The 14,662-nt window shown below is 41.1% G+C and overlaps 1 protein-coding gene across 2 annotated transcripts in view; it reads right to left on the bottom strand.

The window, feature by feature from the left end:
* Window positions 1–14,662, bottom strand: part of pde4cb (phosphodiesterase 4C, cAMP-specific b) — a 61,848-nt gene that overhangs the window by 36,590 nt on the left and 10,596 nt on the right. The window contains exons 1-2 of one of the 2 annotated variants that reach the window (XM_028999909.1): window positions 9,731–9,756; window positions 9,073–9,401 (exon numbers count right to left, since the gene is read on the bottom strand). The exons of the other annotated variant lie outside the window; for it this stretch is intronic. Of the exons in view, the coding sequence (XP_028855742.1) occupies window positions 9,073–9,272 (200 nt within the window). The 5' untranslated portion in view covers window positions 9,273–9,401; window positions 9,731–9,756. Of the gene's footprint in view, window positions 1–9,072; window positions 9,402–9,730; window positions 9,757–14,662 lie in introns of those variants that run through there. 2 annotated transcript variants of the gene reach the window in all.

Here is a 14,662-nt window from a genome sequence, read left to right on the forward strand (position 1 = left end):
CCTGCGGAAGTCTACCACCAGCTCTTTGGTTTTTCCAGTGTTGATCTGGAGGTAGTTCTGCTCGCACCAGTCCACAAAGTCCCTTGTCAGTTCTATGTACTCCCTGTCGTCCCCATCAGTGATGAGGCCGACTATTGCAGAGTCATCAGAGAACCTCTGCAGGAAGCAGTTGGTGGAGTTGTGTGAGAAGTCTGCAGTATAGATTGTGAAGAGGAACGGGGCCAGAACCGTTCCCTGCGGGCCCCCCATACTGCAGACAACCGTGTCTGACACACAGCCCTGAGTTCTCACATACTGTGGTCGGTTAGTGAGGTAGTCCAGGATCCATGTGGCTAGATGAAGGTCCACTCCTGTGTGCTCCAGCTTGTCCCTCAGGATCAAAGAACATGATTCTCACAGTGCTCCTAGCGGTCTCAAGGTCAAATGAACAAAGGCAGTGATGCTCTTCATGGTTCTGCATTCATAATTATGTTCTTAAATTCATAATGATGTACCATCGACATAAAAGATTGTTGTGGACCACTCACACACATGCATGGCCATCTGATGCCAAGCTCATAACCACTTTTGAAGGTGTTTCCATACATTGTTTGTAAAGCTGACTGGGGTTACTTCCTCACTGTAAACAAAGTTAAGAGGTAAATATTTGAACAAGGATTCTACTTCCATGGTCATTTTCCACATCATCTTGCTCTGTCCACCAGTGATTTTGCAAAACGCAAAATGACTTGCCCTCCACCTGCATCTTCAAAATATTAAATGATGTGCTGCAGTGTATAACAATGACAATCATTTCACTTTCACTATTTTTCAGAACAGCACAAAATACACACCCATAGGGGGCAGTGGGGGCAGAGAAGTTACCAAGTCTAAGTCAAGTATCAAGCCTTTAGTCCCAAGTCCAAGTCAAGTCAAGGGTGGTAGAAGCTTGATAAATGTCTGATATGATAATGATAAAACGTCTGATAAACGTCATAAATGCCTCAAGCCTCAAATGGCTGAAATGAACAATCTGCAGATAATACTGTATTAGTGTATGTTTTAGATGAATTGTTTTGAAATCTGTGGCCATGCGTGAAGTTGGAATAACTGAAATGAATTAAATAAATGTAACTGCTAAACGTAATGGTTACATAAATAATGTCACGAAAAGAACATGAAAAGTTTACGAGTTATGACTCACAAGTCACAATATATCAAATCTCAAGCTGTTGACGTCAGGTCCAAAGTAAAGTCATTGTTTTTGCGACTTAAGTGTGACTTGAGTCCGAGGCTCAGAACTCGAGTCCCCTTCTCTAAGTGGTGGCCTATCGAGTAAGGTGATTGGTTAAAAGCAGAGCACACATTTCATTGTGTGCACTGTGTGCTGCAGTGTTTCACAATGACAATCATTTAGATCATGAATGTCTCATTACATAATCTGTTATTAAAAAGAAAGCAATCCCCATGCCTTAAACAGTCTAGTCAGTATTATTTTCCCTCAGAAGCAAGAAGAAACTCATCCCTGAAGTGTCTGCCAACCCCCCAGATAGATGCAGCTCTGCAGACCACACAAGAGAAACCTTTTCAAACAGGCCTGTAGCTGACAAAGACATCCTACCAGCAAAAGCACTGCTGAATCGTATAGTCTTTTTATGAAAACGATCTGTCTCTGAGACCGTGCAGTCGACAGAGCAGGAGGAATGGCGTACACAGGGAACCGCACCCAGACTTTAACGAATGAACAGCAATTTGAGATGCAAATGGTGTATGAAAGCCCCATACCAATTACGCTTTTCCAAAAGAAGTATTTAATACATTAACTGCACACACTGACAAGACCATGCATCACATTCAATTCAATTTTATATTCTGAATATCTGTATTTTTTGCTGTTAATGTAGGCTTACATATGTTTAAACACATATCTGTATATTAAAAAGCAGCAGTTGTCTCATCCTAGATTAAACACAAATATATTGATTGAAATAGTTGGCCTATCAGTCATCAATTTTTCTCAGGCGCAATTGAACTAAAATGATCCAATATTAAAACAGCACTTTCAGTTGGTCTTCTGTAGTGTAGAATTATAGGTTTTTATAAAGGGGATATAAAGTCAATAACGCCTGTTGAAATGATTTTGCTCACTTGCTCACTAATGAGCCTAACAAATTAAATACACGTTATAGGTGACAAAAGGTGAGACAAGTTCTGAAATTAATATTTTTTTTCTTTGCAGATATGTGCAAATAATCATAAACAATGGAAAATCCACTATTACTGTAACCCTGTTATCCTATTCACTCAATAGTGGTTTTGCCCATGCATTTTTTTTTATCTTTGTTCTGCATTTAGAGAAAGTATCACAAAAACACACTCTGCTTTAAGTGTTCATTTTTGGCAGCCTTTTTTTGCAGAAGAGGCCATTTAATAAAAGTACAATTGCAACCAATGTTCTTCAACTCTGCTCGGCACCACTATCTCTGAAGTGAATGAGGTCTGTAGTGGACACATGGACCGCAGATTCTGAAGTGGACAGATTCTGAAGTTCTTTCAGGTCCTATGCTGTGCAACCAGACACATTTACAATATGTGCACAGAGCTCGTTCAAAGCTATATCTCACCATAAATCAGTTGAGGGACCACCACACCACAGCAGGAAGTAGCACAGGGATGGCCTCCCAGCATGCACTGGGCTGGTGTGAAATCAGAACCATTGGGAATTTGTTCTAATTCACACAACAGGGAAGGTGGAGTAATTGCCACACCAGTAGCCATGTTTAGCTGTGATAAATCCTATCAGCTGTCGGATGAAAGCACAGATAAGGGCTCAGTGATCATCTGTGACCACCATTCCTGCAGAGTACTTCACTTTTACTGCATTCTTCTCAATCAAATGTGTTTCCTTTTCTCTTAAATCCAAAGCAAGAGTGAAACACTGGGGATTTTATAGATAATTAGCCTGATTGTTTTTTCTTTTCTTTCTTTTCTTGGACAAATCACCACAAACCCTGCACTTACACCAATTGCAGGCTCTCTCTACCCTGGGTTTCTTCCTTTCTCCTATAATTTTTTTTAGTGGAGTTTTCCTTGTGTGCAGAAGGACCAAGTGTTGGGGGTGTCAACTGTAGGGCCTGTCAAAGCCCATTGAGACATACTGTATGTGATTATGGCCTATATAAGAAATAAATGTTGATTTCTGAATGTTCCATCCCTCGGCCCATTACAGATAGGGACGAGTTCTCCTGATGACTCTTTCAAAGCTTAAGGACCCCACTAGTTTGTAGCTTCTGCAGCCAGAATGAAGAATTCCACCCTTAATCCTCATAAGATTTGTCCCCAACTTGTTACAGATGCAATGAATAATCTGTTTAATTAATGAGATCCAGCACTTATCCACACATCCACTCAGATCCTAAAAATGCAATAAACACACCTACACCAGGCCTACTGCCAAAGACAACTAGCCCAAGAACAGCTTTCTTTGTCTGGAAAGCACACACACAGAATTATAAAGGCACCCAAATGCTCATAAAATAATATTACAATATTGTCTGAAAAATTGAAACAATTAAGAGGTGGAGTAGATGTTTTAGCACAGAAATGATCTGTAATATTATGTATCTGTCATATCTGCAGCATGTGGCATTACGGCTCACACAAAGTAAAAACCAAGCAGTATATTCACAGAAAATACACACTGACTTCATATTGGGAAAGTAGCAGTGGACTGATAAGTACACAACACAAAAGGAATGATTATGTACAGTTCTGGACAAGGCACACTTGTTTCATTAAGATGTTAATTGAATGGTGAGTCAGGAATGGTGAGTCAGGAAAGTTGTGTGTATGTGTTGTCCTTGCAGCTCAGGAAATTTCATTAAAAGTGTACACATTTGCTGGTGCCAAAGTAAATAACTTTTCTTATGGCTTCGGTTTTTGGTTTCATAATAAGTTGTAAAAGAGATATGCGTGTTTATGGAGACATGCATCTTTTAAGATGAAGTCATTTATGACAGTCGTACTGGAGTTGCATGAACAACTGACTGCAGGATCACTGTGGGCTATACCATGGTGGCACTCTGGCTGACAAGACTCAAATCCTTATATTCCAGGCCAATGAATGCTATATTTCAGTCTCCTGAATTCTCTCATTTTTATTCAATCAGCTCCAGAAGCAGGGTGTCCTTGCTTCCCTTTTCAATTAATGCTGTATTCTGCATGGAACAGCAACCTGGACTATGTCTTACTGGCCCGTAATTCACCCAGGCACTTATATCTCTGCCAACCCAGTCACACTGTGATGAATACACAGCTGCCTGGAAATTTATGTAAAAGCTGAATGCGTTACAGCACGGCTCGAGTGTGACAAATAATGCATGTCCCCTAGAGGTTCTCCTGACAGATGACTAACAAACATCTGAACTTCTGTCTGAATTTTATATGCAGATTCCATTAATTATTTCTACAGGGAGGCAATCAACAGTTCCTACCACTGACTTCCTTATTAACCTGGATTAATGCTACTCCAAGAACAATAAACCCATTGACATGCACAAACAAAGGATACAAATGTGCACACCCGCATGTGCACACACACACACTCAATCAGCAAGGCACACATTCACTTTTTTATGGCAATCTTATGGCTGCATAAAACAAAAAAAAAACCCACAGAATTACCTTTATTATTTTTTTTTTTTTAAATAATACGCAGAATGAAATTTTGAAATTTCACTAGATCCACAGCCTAGCCAGAATGAGTAGAATGTCGTTTGTCAAAAGCACAATATCGTTTCATTACTTTAAAATTGCAGTGTGACTAGAATGTGCCCAACATCACTCAGACCAACCCAAAATGTACAAAATATACCAATAATACACCAAGAACATTCAGAACGACAGCTGACAGCTAAAACTTATCTATCTGCATTCTTCTGAAAATTTGTATTTTCCAGCAAAAGTATACCCCACTGCTACCAAAATATCAGACCATTTGGTACCCACCAAGAATTAATTATACTCCCCATCCCCCACCCCCCAACCAACATGCACACACACAACACATGCACTGTGTATCATTGCCAAGCAAGTCCCCACAGGCTCTGTCGAGAAACAGCTGATGTTGACACAGTTGGCTGCTCATATTCCCCAGAAGCCCAGGCTCCCTCCCTGTCAACAAAGACTGGACAGTGTGGCGAACAGATTCGAAGCACAGAGGACAGATCAGCACAACCATGATCGAGTTAATGTCACTTTAGACAGTCTCCCCAGTTATTCAAATTTTTGGGGGTGATTTTTGCAATTAAAATGAGAGATTTTGTGCGGTGTTCCCTTAGTAAACCCCACTGTGTGAAAGAAAGTCCACTTTCAGTAGAATTGCTCAGATATTGTTTTATCTGGTATATGTTTATGCTATATGCTGATGTATCTGTAAATATGTAGTGCTGCAGTTACATTTTAATTTACAAAAACTTTCAGGCAAACTTGAGACAGGTCTGGACATATGCTGTCCGGGGGCGCTTTCGAGTGTAGCATGACAACATAGTGTGTTACTTTGTTACTGTGGTCCCTGCTCTCTTCACGTCAGTGACCAGTTCCTATGATGAAAATTACATTTTAAGTTTTTGTGAAAATTGTGTAATAGTCTTGAAAATATGAAGTAATTTGCGGTATTTAACGCAATTGTAAAATTTTTTAAAAATGCAGGGACTGTTCAAAGAACAAGAGAATTCACTCATTACATTTTCTGCACTATTACACTATTATTTTACTCTTCCTTTACTATTTCTTCTATCTCCTTTGCAAAAATCCATTTATATTTTCAGATCCTAGTCAAATGAGGCAGGCCTGCAAAAGGCAAACCAATGACTCCATTAATCAGTAAAAGTAAAGTAAAGATCAGCATTAGTAAACAGTCCAGGAAAAAAATAATGAAATTGATAAATCTATTCTCCAAAGATTAATCGGCTGGCCTTTTCTCAAAGATCAAGGATGAAAGGCCAGAAAACTAAATCCCAGCTGGGGAGAAAGGTAAGGTTTATTACAAGTCATAGCAGGTATGCCTATTGTAGACTTTAGCCTACAAACCCTGACCTGTAGGGCTCAGGACTCAGGACTCAGTTGAAGACTCCCTGCCCCACATCGTAAGTGGGTGGCCTAGCGGTTAAGGAAGCAGCCCCGTAATAAGAAGGTTGTCGGTTTGAATATCGATCCACCAAGGTGCCACTGAGCAAAGTACCGTCCCCACACACTGCTCCCCGGGTGCCTGTCATGGCTGCCCACTGTTCACTCAGGGTGATGGGTTAAATGCAGAGGACAAATTTCACTGTGTGCACTGTGTGCTGCTCTGTATCACATGTGACAATCACTTAACTAATTAATTAATTAATAATGGAGCCACAGGCTGGAGCATGCTCCTGCAATAACAGCAAAATGTTTTAGATTAGTGCAAATGAGAAGGCTCTGCAATCTGTCCTACCTACCTATCTTTTGATGATTTCTCCCCTATAATATAATTCTTTGGACCTATGTGAAAAAACCTAAAATGTCCTTTAAGACATAGTAGCAATTTCCTTCACATCTGCTCAGACATCTAAACAGAAAGTAACTGATCAGAAAGTGCCTGATCATTACACTAATCCTCATGAGATCTTCTGCTCTCTGGACCATGAATAAATTAATGTATATGGGTTGCCATGGACTCTCCAACTAGACCAACACCCAGTAGTCAGTTTCTCAAGACTAGACCACTGAGGTCATTGTTTACAATCATTTTAAAGGTTTTCTCTACTTCACCGAAGCTTACATTTCCATCTCTGCTCTAATCAGAATTTAAAACAAGCTAACCTTAACCTTTCAATAGCTTGTGCTATCAAAAATGCAGTAAACCCTTGACAAGGGCTCAAAGCACACGATACATGTTGCATCTGGGTTATCCAGAGGCATGTACAAGACTTGTGTTTTGACAAATCACCAATGCTCTACATTCCCTACTGCAGCACCACTCACAAAGGCTGTGGGTGCTTGTGTTTTCCTTTGCATCACCTCTGAACCCCTGAAGATGGTCTGTGGGAGTGGCTGCAGGTCACGGCTTTAACTATTTGTCCAGTAGTTGTAAGAAAATGTATAAAATGCCTATTTGGTCCCGGATACAGCTGTTCAGCTGCTATTTAGCAGTAGTAAACTAAAATTGCTCTATATTGCAATAATATTTCAGACAATAACAAAAAGACTGCATTTATGTGTGCAGTACAGTAATGTTCATCCCTGGTCTGCAGAACCTCATATGAAGAGTTCCTTATGCAGTTAATATAAAAATAGATACACATCCCTGGAGCAACTTAAAGTCAAGTGTCTTGCTCAGGGACACAATGGTAGTAAGTGGGATTTGAACCTGGGTCTTCTGGTTCATAGGCGAGTGTGTTACCCCACTAGACTACTACTTCCCTAATCAAACAAATAAGTCAGTGCAAGAATAAAAATACATTCAAATGAGCTGCCACATCTAACACCTAGAAAAAGGGTTCAGATTTAGAGGGCATCATTTGTGCAGGTACCCCATGCAGGTTCTATTAGAGATATTCTATTAGATTTTGACTTATTTGGAACTGTTCCAAATTTGGAAAATTCTGTTCGCTTCAATAAAGCCAGAGTTCCAGCTGAACTCCCTGCTTGTTTTTTTTTTTTTTGCAAATTTTAGCCAGGTCTTGAAAATATTCATTACAAAATGCTTGAAGCCTGCCCCATAGTGTAGACATGGGAAGTTGGCAGTTGCATGTAAAGTTAAACACTTACAGCCTCACCTTCTGATTTCATGCTCAGCTTCTTCAGCTTATTGTGTATTTTTACACAATTAAGACGTGCTGTGTTGCCTGGGCTGTTTTTTAATCAGAAAAAAAGACTACTTGATCATCTCCATTACTGTTTTGAGAAAATCCTGCCCATGGTCAGCATCTTGCTCATCCTCGATACACAGATGGGTCCCATGAAAATGACATCCCAGCTTAATCACTAATATATCCAGAGTGGGCAAACATGTCCAATGCACTTGAGGACTAAAGTGAAAGCCACGTGGCCCACGCTTAGATAAAACCCGCAGGCCCCCGCAAGATCATACCAGAAGCTGGGGGGGTTGGCACGGTAACCAAGAATTCAATTAAATCCAGCCCTTACCAGAGGTACGTGGGGGATGAATGGGGGAGAAGGTAAATAAACGTCTGTGCTGTGTAGCCATCAAGCAGGAAAAGCAATAATGTGTCAGCAGAAAGAAACACTGAGTACTTCCTGTCACCATGTGAGATGTTGTGCCACATGACACCTGATCCCAGACTCCCAGCTTGCACCTGGACACTACTTTTGATTATGAATTTTTTTTCCATTCAATTTGTTATTTTTGCACATGGGAAAAAAAGATACACTTCACACACAAGGCTGTACATTCATTTATGTACCTTGGCGTTATGGCCTGACTCATTAGCGTCGTGGGGCTCTGGGGAATACGGGTGGGTAAATAAATGAGGCAAACTGAGGCAGAGCGTTCTGAGTCACGTATGCACTCCCACCTTTCGGCAGGTCGTGATTCAGTGCCAATCGCTGCCCACCCCGCATTCATCAAATGTTTGCAAAGTGGAGCAATTTCACAATTCCTTTTCCTTGGGGAAGGGTCTCTCAGATTACATTGTCACAATCAGAAATTTAAGGGAAAATACTGGGTCTCTGCATTACTGATTTGTATGATTCTGAACAAATGGTCTAATCTGCTGATTCAACTGATACTTCAGCCCTCTTCATTTGCACTGATTTCAAGGGGAACCAGAGCGAGCAGTTCCAGGTAAGAAAGAAGACTTCTGCCTGAGGTCAATGCTGTCAGTCAGGCTGCCCTTACCAATTTACTACGATTACTGGGGTAACCTCTGCAAGTGTAAACGTGCACACTTACACATTAACCCTTGGGGCTTCCCAGTAGGAATGCTGGTTGAGTGCATGGAAGTCCAGAATAAATCTATAGCGGAATCTACAGGGGTGGGTGTAAAAACAGTCGGAACACCGAGAGAGCCGGACAGGGTGAAGAAAAACAGGAACGTCGTTTACCGTTTGTGGAACGAGGACGGCCACGACATGCGCGGCTTTTTGAGTCCCGGCCGGTGCTTCTCGGCGGAGGCGCCCAGGTAGCGCTCGGTGTCGGAGTGGTAGCGCTGCTGGATGCGGATGTGGGTGCGCGGCTGGCGCCACAGGTGCTTGGGGGCTTTGGCCAAGCCCGCGCCTTCCCGGGCAAGCGCCGCGCACTCCATGCCGGGATCTTCGGTCGGAGCTGTCCGCCGACGGTGGTTCTGAAGTGACCCGAAAGTTGCGGCGAGGGTCCAGGCGCGAGCGGATCCCGGCAAGTTCTGCCGAGGAGCGGCGGCGGCGGCGCGCAGCACCTTATAAAGCGCGGACAGGAGGCGTTACATCACTTCACCCCACGGACACGCACACGCGCGCACACACACGTATGACACACACTATCAAGATTCATCAAGTGTTCCTCCATGCTCCAGCTCCTTAAGGTGCCTTCTACTTTTATTACTGGTGTAAAAACAATAACTTGTATAAAGACATTTAATTACCAAGATTTTTTCGTGGGTATTCGAAACTAAAATGAAATATCTTTAGCGTATATATTAATAATATATTATAATAATATATTCTTTCCATTGATAAATTTGCCAGAAGCTAAGCAAATATCAACCTGAAACTCTGCAGCCCTCACCAGCGACCTTTCCGTCACGCCTCCACCTGAGCCTGGCCTGACACACAATTAACATTCATCAGAAGGAGAGGTGGAGAAAGGGGAGGTTATATACACTTGGCAGCCTGCGGCTCAATCTGGCCTCATGTCCATATCTGATGAGTGGATAAACAAACGGCGATCCCCTCTGGGCCTGTGTATCTGCCCGGGGAGCAGCACTACATCAGCGATGTGGGCTGTGCACTAACAAATATGCAATAAGGCTGGCGCGCTCGCATCGCCTCTAGCTGCAGGTCATTAATCCACACAATGTTGTGAAAAAAAAACTGATTTAAGAGAAAATTATTCAAAGCTCATTACAAATTCTACTACCATAATGAAGGCTAGGAGTAGCCTATAATTCACAGGTTCAAACTTCACTTAATACCATTGTGTCCCTGAGCAAGACACTTAACCCTGAGAGGAACCAGATTGTAAGGTGAGAGGAACCTATTGATTGTAAGGTGCTCTGGATATATGGCATGTAAAATAATCAAATCTCAGATAACTGTATATGAGTAGGGTTAATCATATATGTTAATGAACATGGTAAATTTTATGGCCTATTACCATAATGCAAAATAAAACAATAAAACAATGCTACAGAAATTAATAGAAAAAGTGCCCTCTACTTCTATTACACATGGGAATTATCGGACATTCTCATTGGTCAGCCTGGATGAATGACTAGTGAATGATGTTGTTTACGTTTATTCGAAGACAAATGATGAAAAAGCAAATCACGAAGGATCTCCTCTACCAAATAGCATATGATCATTTCTACGCCCTTTGGTGATTTATCAAATTTTGACGTGAGCGTATATATGATATATCTTGAAGTCAGAACGTTTTTCTTTATCTAAATGTAAATTAATTTGAATTTAGTTTACCTAAGCTAAACACATGTACTAGGATTTCAGATAAAGCTAGGGATGTATAAACTGCATCAATAGCAAGTTATGTTCACATAAATAAAAATGCCAAATGGCACCATTTTATTAATTTCCACCTGAAAAAATAAACATCTTCATTGATTTCAACCTGTACCACCTTCTGTTCCTTCATGTTGTAAAGTTTTGTGGCATGGCCAGAGGTGGAAAGTAACAAATTGCTCTTACTCACATTACTGTTATTGAGTAGTTTTACACATTTGTGTAATTTAACTTTTTCTAAAGTATTTTACTTCACTACATTGGAAAACCAACCGTTACTGAGTAAAAAGATGAAATGCCGGGGGAAAAAAAATCCACCTGAACAGAACTTCCACAGGTTTGCACGCGGCATATTTCTCAGACTGCGAACAGCAGTACCTCACTATGAAACAAGTACTGGGTGAAGTCCTCAGCTCTTGAAGTCCTCACAACAGCCAATAACAAAATAGCAGTATTATATCTGGGCAAAATGCAACTGTCACGGGTGGGCTGGACATGGCGGTGAAGGAGGACGCATTCGCACGATCACAGGACAGGGGTTTAATACAAACTACACACGAGACAAGGGAACATTAACACGCACAATGACCCGACGGCGAACAGACACGAACAGGATAGCTTTATACAATTATATAAATAGACAGCAGGTGAACACGATCAGGGAACATTACACAGGACAAACATGAAACAGTTAACCCCTGCCGGTCCGGATCATGACAGCAACATAACAACCAATGAAATGTAACTCTTCGCGTTATTCTGCTACTTGTGACAAAATCTTCTGAACCAAACAACATTTAAAAATAAAAAATGAGAAATCACTTGAGCATAAACATTCACAGCCTCTGTACAATACTTTGTTGGCCGCAATTAGAGCCTCAAGTCTTTTTGAATATGATGCCAAAAGCTTGGTACACCTATCATTGGCCATTTTGGCATAATTGTCTTTGCAGCACTTCTCAAGCTCCATCAGCATTGGTGCAGCCATTTTAAGATCTCTCCAGAGAATTTCAATCAAATTCAATCTGAGCTCTAGCTGGACCATAACGACATTCACAGAGTTGTCATGAAGCCCCTCCTTTGACATCTTGCTTGTGTCTTTAGGGTCATTGTCCTGCTGAAAAAGTGAAGTGAAGTCCTTCTAGAAGGTTCCCTTCTGTCCACATAAGACCTCTGGAGCTCTGACAGAGTGACCATCAGGTTCTTGGTCACATCCCTGACCTGGCCCTTCTACCCCGATCAATCCTGTCTCAGAGGTCTACAAACAATTCCTTTGACTTCATGCTTGGTTTGTGCTCTGACATGAGTTGTCAACTATGGGACCATATATAGAGAGTGGCGTGCCATCCATTGATGGACTCCAATTAGAGGCAGTGGTGGCCTTGTGGGAAGGAAGTGGACTTGTAAATGAAAGGCTGCTGGTTGCCAACCTGAACCACTAAGTACTATCCCCACACACAGCTCCCTGGAAACAGGAGGCAGTGCTTAAGTTTGAGCTTAATTTTGAGTTTCATGTCAAAGGCTGTGAATACTTATGTATTATGAATACTTACATTTTTTTTTTTCATTTTTAATAAAAATGAAATAAAGCTCAAGTAAACTTTTTTTTTCACATTGTGCTTATGGGGTGTTGTGTGTAGAATTCTGAGAGAAATTCTGATTATTCAATCCATTGTGGAATAAGCCTGTAACAAAATGTGGAAAAAGTGATGCGCTGTGAATACTTTACGGATGCACTGTATATGCTTTTTGCCTGTGTATTCCATACATTACATTGCTCAAACTGAACAAGAGTTTTACAGTCTAATATTCTGTGGGGCAGGGCGCATTATTTAAGTGTGCTCATTTGTCAGTTAAGACAACTGATGACAATAATGTCACAGTTTTGGATACTTTTTTATTTCTCTTTCTTTCTTGAACCATACAATTCAATTCAATTTGAAGCTTTTGTGACCAACTTGGCTTAAAAATGTTGTATGGGGTGTTCTATACTGCCTAAATGTTTAATAAAACAAGTACAAAGTAATGGAAATGAAAAGATACTTTTACTTAATTACACTTTTTCTGTACTTTTTTCGCCTCTGGGCACGGCCATGTAAATTGTGCAACATTTTGGCAGTCTGAACAGGGCAGTAACTCCTATCCCCTTTCTTGACCTCTCCCGTTCTGATCAGTGATCAGTCGCACCCATACAGTGTATGCCTTTTTTCAAGTCTGAGGTGAAAGGAAAGGAACTCATCCACTCATGACAGCATCAGGAAACCTTCACATGGTCTGCAGTCTCTGCAGTCATGGTGCAAAACCCACCTGACATCAGAATATGGCAGGTCCTCCGATTTCAGTTGCCTGCCGTGTCATCATATCTCACTTAACAGATGCACTATTCATCCATTCTACTTCTATTTGATTCATGATGAAGCTGATATGGATTACCATGAGACACAAAATTGTTCACTCTACACTAGTTGACAGATCTGTCACCATTTGTAACACACTTAGCCATAACTTAGTTAATTAGTAAGTTAGTAGGCAATTCCGCTGTGTAAAAGTGTATTTGACCCTGACACCAGTCCACTGGTAGCTTGCGTGAGATCTTGGCACCATGCACACATCAGAGTCCATCAGCACACCCAACTTGTCTGTATATTGGTCTGTATAACACCTGCCTTGTGTTTCTGGTTTTGCCTTGTTTAGACGTACCAGTCTCTTAACCCCTTGCGTCTCTTTGTCCTTGTGTACATGTCTACATACTGTCACCGTGTAACTAAAAATAAACAAGTCAAAAGGTACACTACTGCAATCCCAACTTCCTTGTGACAATATCAAACAAGAACTGCAGTTTTGGAAATGCTATGACCCAGTGTCTAGCCACATTTATGTCCCAGTCTAGGAAAATCAAAGACCCAATATGGCTTTTTTTGTAATTATTTTACAAAAATTAGAATAATAATTTAAAAGCAATAAACATAAAACTAAGGCCTCTGCAACTCCATGCGTCCATCTCAGGTTCACATCCAGAGAGGAGTGGTGATGGTGGCTAAGGTAGAGCACTGGGCATGAGCCGGAGGTGGCGAGTAGTGTGACAGGCAGCAACAAATGATCAAATGTTCTCCTTGCGGGGTGGAAGGGCCAGGCTCCAGTCCGACCCAATGCAGTTACTAGAGCGATTAGGCCACATACTGGCAAAGCACAGGCAACATAAACATCGATAAAATACATTCAGATGTAACATCCTAACCAATCTAAACATAGATTAAAATGGCGACAGTGGAAACTCTGTAATAGTAACCAGTCATCATAATGAACTGGTTACACAGCTCAAGATGGCCACGATTTTTGACCTCTCCCTGAACCAAGTTGCTTTGCCAAACTCACACTTGGCCAGGTCTAGAGTCAATGAGGGGTCATGCATCCAATGGAACAGTATAAAGAAGCTCAAGCTGATTGGATCAGGAAAACAAGTGAAGGACAATCAGGCTTTGGAAACTCATAGGCACATTACAACGACCAAATGGCATCACTGGGTCACAAATGTGTTGATTTCAGCAGCAGAGGGTGTCAAATTAAAATTTCCTTTAAACAAGTCCAGCTTAGTGATAAATTGGGCTACATATGTTCTCTATTTGTGAAAGTGGAAAAAGTACAGCTTTGTCATGGTATTTAATTTCCTGTACAAAACCGAAACCTTCCATCAGGCTTTGGAACAAACAGGCGTGGTGAACTTCATGCATTAACATGAGTATGAGAAGGGATATCCAAAAACAATATTTTTACATTAACTTCAAGAACAAAATGTTTACATACTGTCGTTGTAACAAGAAAATCAATGATATTCACTTCAACTGCTGATGCCATAATGTAAGGCTAACTGATGCTTGGGAGAACCTGGCAGAGATTCACTCATGAGGTGTATTGTCACAGTTAATCAGTAGTCTTTAAAGCATTAAAGACCAAGACTTCAACTCAGTCAGATGATGTCAAG

Source organism: Denticeps clupeoides, chromosome 13 (genome assembly GCF_900700375.1).
Source record: "Denticeps clupeoides chromosome 13, fDenClu1.1, whole genome shotgun sequence".
In the NCBI taxonomy this organism is placed as follows: Eukaryota; Metazoa; Chordata; class Actinopteri; order Clupeiformes; family Denticipitidae; genus Denticeps; species Denticeps clupeoides.